The 13141-nt window shown below is 38.8% G+C and overlaps 1 protein-coding gene across 1 annotated transcript in view; it reads left to right on the top strand.

Annotated features, from left to right (window-relative positions):
• The window catches only part of LOC124805125 (WD repeat-containing protein 81), a 303608-nt gene extending 292529 nt beyond the window's left edge, over positions 1-11079 (top strand). Inside the window, exons 26-27 of the mRNA XM_047265582.1 lie at positions 918-1177; positions 10326-11079. Of these exons, the coding sequence (XP_047121538.1) occupies positions 918-1177; positions 10326-10557 (492 nt within the window). The 3' untranslated portion in view covers positions 10558-11079. The remainder of the gene's footprint in view (positions 1-917; positions 1178-10325) is intronic.
• Positions 11080-13141: the final 2062 nt, after the last annotated feature.

The following is a 13141-nucleotide window of genomic DNA, read 5'->3' as shown; positions in this document are numbered from 1 at the left end:
GGAACATGGCACCAAGTATGCATTCATTTTTCAAGACTTGTTATAAAGTGAACATGTATCCTGTGCCATGATGCAGCCAGGTAGTTTTTACAGTCACCATATGATTGCCCCCATTAAAGTACTCACAAATGGTGAAAAGACATTTGACATTGATATGCGTGGTTTGATTGTTGCATTAAAAATAAGCCTTCATTATAGTGTAACTGCGTATCCAAGAGACTAAGAAGGATGGACATGATGTGCCACCTGCACCTGACCCTTTGAAAATGACAGCACCAGACACCTCTTCCTTAGCAGGACTGGAGCAATGATTGAGTGGTACCATGTTCAGTGTGTGATATTTGTATTAATCCTACTTTCTATTGGCAGTTGAGAGAACAAGAAAAGGGGGGAGGGTGGTGACTAGGCTAACGTTCCTTGGTTTAAGAGAAGACTCTTTGAATTGGTGACAAATGAAATGTAATAGCTAAAGATTTCCTTTCTCTGTTTCTGAGTCTTAATTGTAATTTACACAATAAAGTAATATTTTAAACCCAACAGACATCTTCCTGTTACAGTTTTGCCAGTAATTAGAAAGATTATCTTGTCTCCTGCTGTCCTACATACCAGTATTGTTAATATCATTTATTCAGTTCCTTGAGATCATTTTTCCTTCATATTATCACTGAATACAGAGATGTTTATTGAATTTTTCCTTTCTTAAATGAAAATGGAAAAATTTGTAATACAGATTTGTAGTCATAGAGGATTGTTTTTCAGGGCTATTGTCTTCTCATCACTTTCGTAAAATTTACTTGCATGTGTATTGATCATCTTTGCAACTCAAGTTAATTACCCTGTTGTCATCTGTAACATAAATGTCCTTAATGGGAGTTATAATAGTAGAATGCAAGTTAAACTATTTTCCATCACTGCAGGTGTCACAGAGTGCAACAGGACTAATAAGATGCATTGCTGTTGGGCCTGAAGGCACATGGGTGGCTGTTGGACAGTCATCGGGATTCCTGTCTATGCTGGACATCCGCACAGGTGCCCTACTGGCCTCTTGGAAAGGTCATGACTCAGAGATACTGCAACTTATATCAGCAAATGGTGGCAACTCCATTGTTAGCTCTTCTCTGGACCAGGCAGTTTCTGTTTGGAGTGCTGTTGATGGCAGGTTCTGCTTTCCTATGAAGTGAGTATAAAGCAGTGTCTTTTATTTTTGTTTTTCTGATCTTGCAACTTCTGTGCACTTTTGGGAGAGGTTTAATGGCTTATTGGCATGAGCATATTTAGAGACAGACAGTACCGTATTTACTCGAATCTAAGCCGCACTTTTTTCCGGTTTTTGTAATCCAAAAAACCGCCTGCGGCTTAGAATTGAGCGCAAAGCAAGCGGAAGTTCTGAAAAATGTTGGTAGGTGCCGCCACAACTAACTTCTGCCGTCGAATATATGTAGCGCTACACAGGCATGCTTTGTAGGATCAAAGATAAATACTGGCGCCAAAACCTCTGCGTCAGTAAATAAATTTAAAAAAAAGGTGGAAGACGAGCTTTTTTTTCTCCGCCCCGAGTTTCGACCACTGCATTTTCATACATTATCCAACGAAGTAAATACAAATTCCGTATTGTTCATCTTCGAATGTAATAGAATTTCACTGTACTACGAAAATCCGACTGGCAAGACTGTTTGGGTTGTTTTTCAATATGGCCAACTCTACGTTCTGAATTTTTTCCTATCTGTGAGAAGAGATGGTTGCTAACAGTAACCTGATGAAATGTGAATCACAAGCAGTATTCTCTTCACCATTCACCATAAGAATAATACGAATATAAACATTTTGCCATGTGTTCTTCCGTGTTTGTTGCTGTCTCATTTAAATCTTGTCTGCCTAATAAACTACGAAACTAGAGTGAGACAACAGCAAACGCGGAAGAATACACTTATCGTGTCATGTTTATATTCGTATTTTTCTTAGCCTAATAGTGATACAGTCAGAAATGAACCACGGCAACTGACTAGATTTTTAAATCTAAGATGACTCTAATTTCTGTGCAGAATTTGATGTACTAAAGAAGCGGCCGCAAAGATTTTCAAACGGAGAAAAATTTTCGCCTAACTCTCGTTCAGAACATGTTCTATCATACACAGCCTATTATTTGGTTCTTGTTGATCATTCTCAAAGAAAGCAGCAGTGTAAGTAACAACAAATAGCAGTCTCTTGACATTGCTTCGCCTCTTTTTAGTTGTAAGCGGCGGTAGCGCGCACAAAAGCAAGCCATGTCGCGAACAGCGACAGGCCGTAAACACGCACTATCAGAATGCGACAAACAATGCATGACACAGTACAGTGATGCATTTTCAGCTTAGAGTGACGTAAACACCTATAACAGAGAAAACGGCACTTATCAGATCAAACAAAATAAGCAATCGATTCAAACCAGACGAAGCACGTGGAAAAGGAAGGGTACCCGTATAAATACGGACGGAGCGCCTGACGCATAGCAATGGCTACCTGGTAAAGCTTACGACTCAAACCAAACTACTGTAGCTGTATCGTCATTCATTCGACCTAAATTGTGTCTCATATTACAATGGACCAACTTTGTTTCGATTTGGAGGTGCGGCCTAAAACTTTTCTCTCCCCGAGTCTCAAATTTCAGGTGCGGCTTAGATTCGGGAAATCTTTTTTTCCTTTGTTTTGAGTCTCATTTTTCAGGTGCGGCTTAGATTCGAGTGCGTCTTAGATTCGGGTAAATACGGTAGCTCATTTTATATATGTTAGAACAAGAAAGGTTTTATGCATAAATATGTTCAACCATTAATCGTAGAATTTTCTTCAAGTGGTTGTAGGAACCTGTAACAATGTTTAAACTTTTGGTTGCTGTAAGCCATTGTCAGTGAACCTTTGTTCTTTCTTGAACCAATGGAACAGTCAGTTAGTACATCATTTTACGCCACTGAAATTTTGATTCTACAGAGTTTGAATGTAGTTCATGTAGAACAAGGCATAGTCTATGCCGTAGCATCTTCCTTAATTTATTTTTATCTTGCATCATGACAATATAGCTCAGCTGTCTTGATCATGGTGTTGGAATAGCTTGTTAGCTGCAAAAAAAGTAACTACACAGATAAAACAGTTTTACTTTAAACATAAAAGTAAGTTAAGAAGATTACTATTTATTGTTACTACACTGTTGATTAGCTGCCCATTGTTCATAAAAAGAGAAATTATGTTTTCGGAAGGCAGGTCACAGAAATCAAGTTCAGTTTGTAAATATGGCTGAAGCTCAAACTAATATCTGATAATTACACTGTGCACAGTCTAATTACATGCACCATGATTCTGATCATTTATCTCTTTGAGCAGTAATACAATGTTGTAATGTGGTACTGTCTTGCTTGGTTTGTTTGGGATTTCATTAATAGTAAACAGAGACAGTCAATGGAACAATAAAAGTGCAAAGTTTCGGACTACTTTGTTTTACAGTTCCTCCCCTCAATCAGTAGAAATAGATGTTACCCTTTATAAGATCACTTCGTTGTCTGTTTGTCTGTCCATCCGTTAAGCCCTCTTTTCTTAGAAATGGTTTGAGGTAGCAAACTGAAATCTATGTCAAATACTAAGGTCTATGGTCCCTTGGCAGTGTGAGAAAATTTAAGCTTCTATGTAGCTGTATTTGTGATCAGGCTCATCTGTCATCTGCTAACCACTGTGAAATGTATGGCAGAGGGTGCTTCCTATTGTACCAGTTATTAGGGTTTCTTCTCATTCCAGTCATGTAGTGAGCATAGGAAGAATGATTTGATTAAATACATCTGTGCATGCTGTAATTAGTCTAATCTTAACCTTGCAGTACCTACAGGAGCAATACATAGGGGGCTGTAGTATAGTCCTAGATTCGTCACTTAAAGCCCATTTTTGAAACTTCATAAGCAGGCTTTCTTGGGATAGTTTGCTTTTATCTTCAGACGTCTGCCAGTTCAGTCTCTTGAGCATCTCTGACATTTCTGTGGGTCAAACAAACATGTGACCATTCATGCTGCCTTCCTCTGTATACATTCAATATTCCGTGTTAATCCTATTTAATACAGGGCCCACACACTTGAGAAATGTTGTAGGATGTGTCCCATGAGTATTTTATAAGCAATCTCCTGTGTAGACTGAGTAACATCCAGAGTACACTACTAATGAACCAAAACCTGCCATTTGATTTACCTATGATTGAGCCTATATAGTCTTTCCAACCCTACAAATTGTTAAACCAAGATATTTGTATCAGTAGATGATTTCCAGCTGTGACTCATTGATGTAGTCATAGGATACTAAATTTTTCCTTCTTTGTGAAGCACACAATCTTATGTTTATGAACATTTAAAGCAGTTTGCCAGTCTTTGCACCACTTTGCAATCTTCTCATGATCTAAATGATATTTATGAAGCTTTTTTCATAACTGCTTCATCTGCAAAATGTTTGAAGCTGCTACTGATATTTTAAACTTTTAGCCATAGTTCTTCTACATGCTGTTCTCTCTTTTTTCTTGTTTTCGTTACCATTTGCACTTGAGTAATAACCATGCCTCATGGTCACAGATATTAGTTTCAATGTGGACAACCTCAAAGACATCAGGCCTATTTATTGCCATTATATCTTGTATATTTCCATAATGAGTAGGCTTCCAAACTTATCTGTTCTGGTTGTTCTGAGAGAAAGCATTTAGTAATATTTTGCAGGACATCTTGTCATGCCCACCCTTACAAAACTTTAATTTTCCCAGTTGATTATTGGATGATTAAGGTGTCCTCTGAGGATGACAATATGGTTGGGTAACATTCATATCAATTAACTTAGATGTTTCTAAAGTTTTTGGCAACATTAGAAGGTGAGTGTGGTAGTCAATAGAAGGATCAAGTTATATGTTTATGCCCTCCCTTAATAATTAGTCTAGCCCTAACAATATCACATGCAGCTTCGATTTCTATGTTGGTGGATGTGAGTTTCTTGTGTGCTGGGGCAAATAGACCATGTCCATTTACCATTAGCCTATCATTTGATGTACACCTAAATTTTCCCCAAAAATCTCATTGCTATCAATTTTGGGTTTTAATCAGCCTTCTGTACTTAGTATTACATGAGCTCCACTGCTTTTTAGGGGCACTTCATACTTAGGTACTTTTTTTGGAATGATTCAGCAATTAATTGTAATGATTTTAATACTCGTAGTTTGTGGGGTGCCATTGCTTTGAACCTTACACTAATACTTTTTGGTCTCCTACAGCTTTCGTTATTTGGGCTGGATGGAGATTTGTCTAGTCTAAAATAACCTTATGTGCTCCACACACACAATCAACTATGTGTGTAGCAGCCTCCAGTGTGTAGTGCACACCTGCCTGATTTCGGGAAATCCTACAGTTCTCGACCCTGTAATCTAAGTCTTGGAAATTGCAGGATAGCTTTGATATCCACCCATCATTTATTTTAATCAGCATTAAGTCGAGCCCCCACTAATAATATAGAACCCCAAATCCATTATTCCCATGCATACACTTAGCTTTTAGTCATTTGTTGTCCAGAGTGCCGGTTCATGGCATCACATTAAAGTCTGAGATGACTTTTAAGCTTTGTAATTAATAAACAGTCACTTCAAATAATTTTGTGAATTTCTCTTCTATTTACAAACACTGTGGCATTGATGAACTAAATGACTTGTGAGTCAATGTTGGCACCTTCACTATACTTAGGAGTAGATTTCTCTGGCGGCAAATTAATTAAACCAACAAACACTTTTCCATTTTTTTATGACCAAGAGACAACATATTAACACAACCCAATTTCATTTACAGTAGATTTTCAAAAATTCCTCCATTGACACGTAAACAAAGGTTACACTGTCGGATCATGTTTTGTCTTACACGGGCAAAAACCCCAGGAGTATCCTGAATTGTTCCTGCTGCTGCTACTATTCGGGCAACCAGATCCTCTTCTGATGCAATAGGAGTTGCGTAAACAAGGTTGCACGTCTCTAACCCACACAAAAAAGTCCAGAGGGGACACATCTGGGGATTGAGCAGCCCATGGTACAGGACCACCTCTGCCAATCCACGTTTCTGGGAACCGTCGCTCCAGGAATCAACGCACACAATGACTGAAATGTGCCGGCGCCCCGTCATGTTGGAACCACATGCGTTGTCTTGTAGGGAGCGAGACGTCTTCCAGCAATTCTGGCAATGCTCTGGCCAGAAAATTGTAATAGTGCTTGCCATTTAATGGCCTAGGTAGCAGATACAGCCCATTTAAACAGCCCCCAACAACACCGACCCACACATTAACGAAGAATCGCACTTGATGAGCGCTAGTAATTGTGGCATGGGGGTATCTTCACTCCAAATATGCGAATTGTGCATGTTGAAGACTCCATCATGCCCGAATGTTGCTTCATCGGTTAACAACACAGAGGATGGACATGTAGGATGCATTTCACACTGTTCCAGATACCACTGCGAAAACTGTGCTCTGGGTGGATAATCAACTGGTTCCAGGTTGTGAACACGCTGTAAGTGAAATGGACGTAACAATTGCTCGTGAATGACTGTTCTTACATTCGTTGGATTCATCCCCATGTTACGTGCAATTGCACGAGTGCTGATTGAAGGATCCCGCTCCACATGCTGCAAGGCAGCTTCCTCAAATTGCATCGTTCTTACCGTGGGATGGCATCCCTGTCCAGGTAATCTACTAAATGACCCGGTCTCACGCAGACATTGGTACACAGCAGCAAATGTTGTATGATGCGGGATACGGCGATTGGGATATTGTTGTTGATAAACCCGCTGTGCAGCTCGTCTGTTGTGGTGCGCTATGTAGTACACACCAACCATATAAGTGTACTCACTCCAGGTGTATCGGTCCATTAGTAAACAGAGACACTGCACTACTACACTGGTGGACAGCAGTTTCCTACAACTGAAGATCGTAATACGCCTTCTAACAACTGAAGAGCATAATAAGGCCTCCACCAGTTTAAATCATCCTCATAGGAAAAAATGACATTAGGCGAAAATATTTGTTTTGATGTCCCCTACAACCTCCCAGAGTTTGTCGGTTTAAATGCTTTTCATCCTGTATGCAAAAACTTTGCAGTGAATTTAAGCGTACCTGCTGAATCTCACCACAGCTACCTCCACCGCAAGTGCTGCTTCCAAACACACTGTCTCAGTATGTATTGTTTCCGATTCTTTGATGGTGCACAGACATAATGTTCTGTGGAAGTGTTCTTCATAACATTCTACCATAATATTCTAAATTTCCAAGTCTGATAGATATGTTTTATGAGACTACTCTGATGAATTCCTTCTCAGGGTGTATAAAAGATCACAAGCTTTGCCACCAACTTGGCACTTGCTGTGATGCAAATTTTACACTTACTTCTCTTACAAGCAGTAGCTTCTTCCAATAAAATATATTCTTCAGTTGTGATCAGGCAAGGTCTACATGGTCAATACAGTTAATAATATATTGTTACACATCACCATGAATCTCTTCCTGAACCAATAGTGCTATGTTATCACTTTAACACTTATCACATACCACCTAAGTGTGGGCTGTTTATCTGCATCGGCCATTTCCCATCTCCAAGAGTATCGTTATAAATAGTGAAAGACTTATCGTCAGCTTAGTGTTTTTTATGTTCTGTGTATGCTGAACTGATATCATTCCACTGGCCCTGGTGACATGAAGAGCTAAATACTTTCTTACCTAATTCTTATTAGTTTTCCAGTACATTTATTAACTAAGTCTGATGAAATTGAGGGCATAGATTACAACCCATATATAGGATGATGCTATTGTTGGCATTATGGCTAAGCACCATATAGAACTGGGGGATCTGCCCGTGGAAGAGTGTACAGTAAAACTCTCAGCTCATCTTTATGGACATCCACAGAAATTTTCTCATGAGGGGGAAAGATCTTAAAATTGCCAGTTTTAATATAACTGATTCAGTGAGTCTGAAAATGTGTCGTGTCCGAAGAACTAGATTAGACAAGACTTACTGAAAGGATGTGAGTCATAGTAGTTATTCAGAAACAAAGAGACTTTTTACACTGGATACAGTAGCATCAAAACCTACATAAAACCAGTCTTTGGACTAAAGACCACAACAACAACAACAACAACAACAAGCTAAAACATAAATGACTGATAGTTACCTAATTAGTGTGTTGAATTTGATTGCTTTGATACCTAAGCAGTAAACATGTTTCAGTAGTATATCCAAAGTACATATTTTTATGTTATTGATATGAATGTAGGTGTCATATGATTGAATCAAGGTATCCAGTGAGTTATGAAATAAAACTAGAAAACATATTCACCAAAAAAGTTATTCATATGCCCATCATATTAGCTTAAAACTGCAAAATTAAAATTCTGAAACAGGAAGGGACAAAGCAAAACACTTGAGAAAATTCTGTTAAATATCAAAAAAGATTGCCATATTTATTCACATAAAAGTGGAGAAACAGTGAAATACATAAAAAAATGGCATATTCAACTTTGATGCAAAACTTCACACCTGATCATGTTAATGGATTAATTGCATTAGTGTCATGTTTTCTGTTTTTAATGTTGACTGCTATAATTAAAGTTGAACAGAATGTGTTTTGAAAGCTGCATTTCTTGGGTTGGTTAAGTAAAGAACACCCCATGGCCAGTGTATGTCTAGATGAATGCGGGAAATCTCCCAAAACCCCACTCAGATGGAATAGTAGAAGAGACTTTTAACAGCCTATGAGTGAACCAAGTCAGTCCTCGCCACTCCAGTTTGTCATAATATCACACAGCCTTGCCAACTGGGCTGCAGGTTTTTTGCTCTGTGAGTGTGTGTTGGTGTTGCATCCTATAAAGTTTGAGAACATCTTAATCCCTGGAGAGGACATCTTCTCAGCTTGAAAGTTCACAGTTTTCTTTCTTCTCTTCCAGTGCAGAAAATTACTTTTTGTTTTCCTTTTCCAACTGATACATTTGGGCTCGTATATTTAGTATAGGTGTACCACACCTTCTTGGTTGTTTTCTTCAGAGTCCACTACAATATCTCTGCCATGTAAAAGAGAATGTAGACTTAGCAAGCTATTAGGAGTCTTTTTTATCCACAGTCAAATGGTAAACTATTGTTACACTGCTACCATGTGTACAGGATGGGCATATGGGCAGACGGTGGGCGTTATGAAATGAATAGAACAAAATTTAGACAAAGGCTATTTATTGGCGGAAGCATGTTAAAAAGGGGTCACATGGGCCTAGGGAGGTGAGGGTGAGCCAGAGCATAGAGTTTGGCGGGCCATAGTTTGCAAAGCTAATGAAAGTTGTTGTCTGCCAAAACTAAGTCCACAGTGCTGCAGCACCGGGAGAAGCGGGAAGGTCTACACTGCTACAGGGCGCGCGTCCGACTTGCTAGTGAGCTAGAATACAAGAGAGCGGGCCCGGAGACAGGCGGCCAGGTATATTCGCCGCACCACATGGCTTCCTCCACCCTGATTGGACAGGATCAAGAAAACCGTGCAGGCGGCATGGAATTTTCCAGAGCGTTGCCTGCTAAGCGACGCCTCGGGCAGCATTACCTTGTAAGCACATGAAAGAGGTGCGTGATCAAGGTGCCCTTCCTCGGTGCTGACTTCCTGTTACCAGACTGTGGGATGAAAGAATTTACAGGCAGCTAACACTGCTGGCCGTGGCTTGGTCACAATGGAAAAATGAAGTTACCATTTGAAAGCTCATATAATAAATTAAAATCCCCTACTGTCTGCCACATCCTTTACACATGTTTATTATGTACTGCAAATCTGTGCATCAGGCTGTTGCATCAGTTACTTTTTGTAACTTTATAAGGGTTGTACATGGAAGTGACAGAGAAATGATCAGACAATATTTCAGCACAGTTCTATGAAGTGTCCACTCTTACCACACTTTGTGTATGCGTACGATATCTATGTATCTCTCTCTCTCTCTCTCTCTCTCTCTCTCTCTCTCTCTCTCTCTCTCTCTCTCTTTTTCTCTTTCTCTTTCAACAAATAATATGAACTTGGAAACTAAAACAGCATTGATTTCCTTTTATTAAATTACATTAATGTCACCAGTTTCTTTTTATTATATTATATTTATCAGTAATGAAGTCATTTGTAAGATGAAAAGTGATTTGCCATTTATGTTTCGGTAGGTTTTTGATCTTAGGATTTCTGCTGTTGCTGTCATTAATGTTGCTTTATGTGTTCACATTTTATATCAAAATTGTTTCTTGTTATACAGTTTTTGTTTACTACCTGCTAAAATGATTTTTGCTGCAGAGGGCCTACAGAACCTGTTCACTGTCTTATGAGCTATGGATCGGAACTGATATCAGGGACCACAGCTAGCCGAATAGGAGTCCATTCTGCTGTCGATATGGATGCCTCATACACGTCAACTCGCCTGCGATCCGATACCTTCAAAGGTGTTCTTACGTCCATGGCTGTCCTTCCTCTCAACAGGCTGCTGCTCCTTGGCGCTGACTCAGGGAACATAACTCTGCTCTGTTGAACTGTATGTCAGCAATATGGAAACGAAAAACATTTCTTTGGATCTCATTTACAGAAACTTCAATTAATAATATGATTGTAAACATTCCATTGCATATCGAAGCACACACAAAATAATAATAATTATTATTATTATTTGTCCAAATACAAGCTTAGGATGAGAATGTGCAGCTATTAATTTCCATTGTCTTCATCACTAAAAGTTTGTAAAGGTTTTTTTTTGTACTAATATAGTATTCATAGCATAATGGCAGAAAGTTTGAAAGATACGAAAAACCAGTTACATGACTGCTGAGTGATTATTGTAGGACTGCATTTCCAGCAGCTGTGTAAGTTTGTTCCTGTGTAAACTAGTTGTCAGTTATATCTGATTTAAAATGAAAGCACAGCCCCAGTATTTATTTTAAGTGTTATTAATCATGCTTTAGTATTATTTTGATAACCAAAGAGGCTTAAAAGCTGCATGGGAGTGGAGTTAAAACTACGAGGGTAAGTCAATTATTATCTGCAAAGTAATTATAAAATTTTATTGTAATCAAATGGGAAACTTACAAGAACATAATTTTTCGACACAGTCTCCTTGTGTTTCAATGCACTTGGTCCATCATTGTACATGCTTCCTGATGCCAACATAAAAGAAGGTTCTCGGTTGAGCTGTGAGCCAGGAATGCACCACTTCTTTCACTGCTTTGTCCGAGGCAAATTGGTGGCCCCTTAATGCCTGTTTGAGTGGACCAAACAAGTGATAATCAGAAGGGGTAAGACTGGGACTATATGGAGGATGATCCAGTACTTCAAATTTGAGTTTCTGGAGCTTTTCAGCAGTGTGGGCAGCAGTATGTGGACAGGCATTGTCATGGAACAACACAACACCTTTTGACAGCAACCCTCAGCCTTTGCTTTGAATTGCAGGCTTTATCCTGGTAGTAAGCATATCACTGTGATGTACACTGTTTATTGTTGTGACCCTTTCCCCATAATGTTCCAGTACAGGACCTTTTGTGTCCCAAACACCGTAAGCATCAGGTTTCCTGCGGACGGTTGGGTCTTGAACTTTTTCTTGCATGGCGAATTTGAATGTTTCCATTACATACTCTGCCATTTATTCTCCGGCTCATAATGATGGATCCATGTTTTGTCACCAGTAATGATCCTGTCTAAGAAGTAGTCCCCTTTGTTACCAGAGATCCAAATGTTTTTGGCAGATGTCCAAGCACATTTGTTTATGCAACTGTGCGAGTTGTTTTGGGACCCATCTTGTACAAACTTTATGAAACCCAAGTCCATTGTGGATGATTTTGTAGGCAGAACCGTGACTAATTTGCAGACAGTGTGCCACTTTGACAATAGTTAATCATCTGTCTAAGAGAATCATTTCATGTGAATGCTCAAAGGTTTCTTCATTTCTGGTGGTAAATGGTTGTCTGGCTCCTTCATCGTGCATAACACTTGTGCAACCATTTCAGAATTTGTCAATCCATTCATAGACACTCCGTTGTGGCAAAACACTGTTCCTGTACTGTACCAAAAGTCTTCGATGAATTTCGGCCCCTGATATGCCTTCTGACCACAAAAAACGGATCACTGAATGTTGCTCTTCTTTGGTGCAAATAGACAGCAGAGCAGTCATGATTAACAGCATGGCAGCGATAACGAAACTAACCTAGCAGCTTAAAAATTGCAAAGACGTACAACAAATAAACAAAGCATGCATCATCAACATAAAATGACAGTACTGCCAGAATAAACAAAAATATAACTTATATATAATTGACTTACCCTCGTAGTTGTGTGCAATGAAGCTTGTACAAATTTCAGTTAAAAATAAGTTTGGCATGAAGAAAAGCCATTATTTAGTGGATAAATATTATGTGAGACTAACTGGATATTTTACTCCCAAATAGGAACTCATTTGCTCACATTTTCTTAAGCAGGTGTATTGTTTCCTGTATCAGTTTTGTTCTGGTGCACTTACTCTGGCTTCTGTGAAGAAAAATTCCATACAACTCATCAAAAATGACCCATTTATTTCATATAATTGTTTAATATTGTAAGTTGTACTTTCAGTGCCATTACTATGTTATTCTAAAAGAGGAAGATAAAGAAAGGAGACACTTCATGTCCCACAATGAATATGTGTATCTGCTTGTAAACTATGCTCTCTATGATTAACTTACAATATGATACATTTCAGATGTTCTACGTGACACAGTAGCCACTCTTCCTTTTTTATTAAATGTACATGTGTCTTTTGCCCATCTACAGCTCAATTTGAAAGATGTCATATTGAGTCTTAATCTGAGGTGTAGACATTAATTTGGCTTCTTATTGTGTAGTGTGCACATCAGCATTTAGAAACACTCAAAGAAAGAAGGCACACAGTGCCAAATCATAAGATGTCTGAGGGTGTTTTGTGGTGCAAATGTGCGAAAACTACTGGTCAGGGTATCTCTCACATAACAAATACATTATTGTTTTTGCATTTCCCACGTTGACTTTGATTTTCCTCTGGCTCATAAAAATATATCACTCGTGGTGGTGATATTTTCAACAGAGTGATGATTGGATTGACATCTGGAGAACTG

Source organism: Schistocerca piceifrons, chromosome 7 (genome assembly GCF_021461385.2).
Source record: "Schistocerca piceifrons isolate TAMUIC-IGC-003096 chromosome 7, iqSchPice1.1, whole genome shotgun sequence".
In the NCBI taxonomy this organism is placed as follows: Eukaryota; Metazoa; Arthropoda; class Insecta; order Orthoptera; family Acrididae; genus Schistocerca; species Schistocerca piceifrons.
Note: the sequence above shows the minus strand (reverse complement) of the source record. Positions and strands in the feature narration are given on the sequence as shown.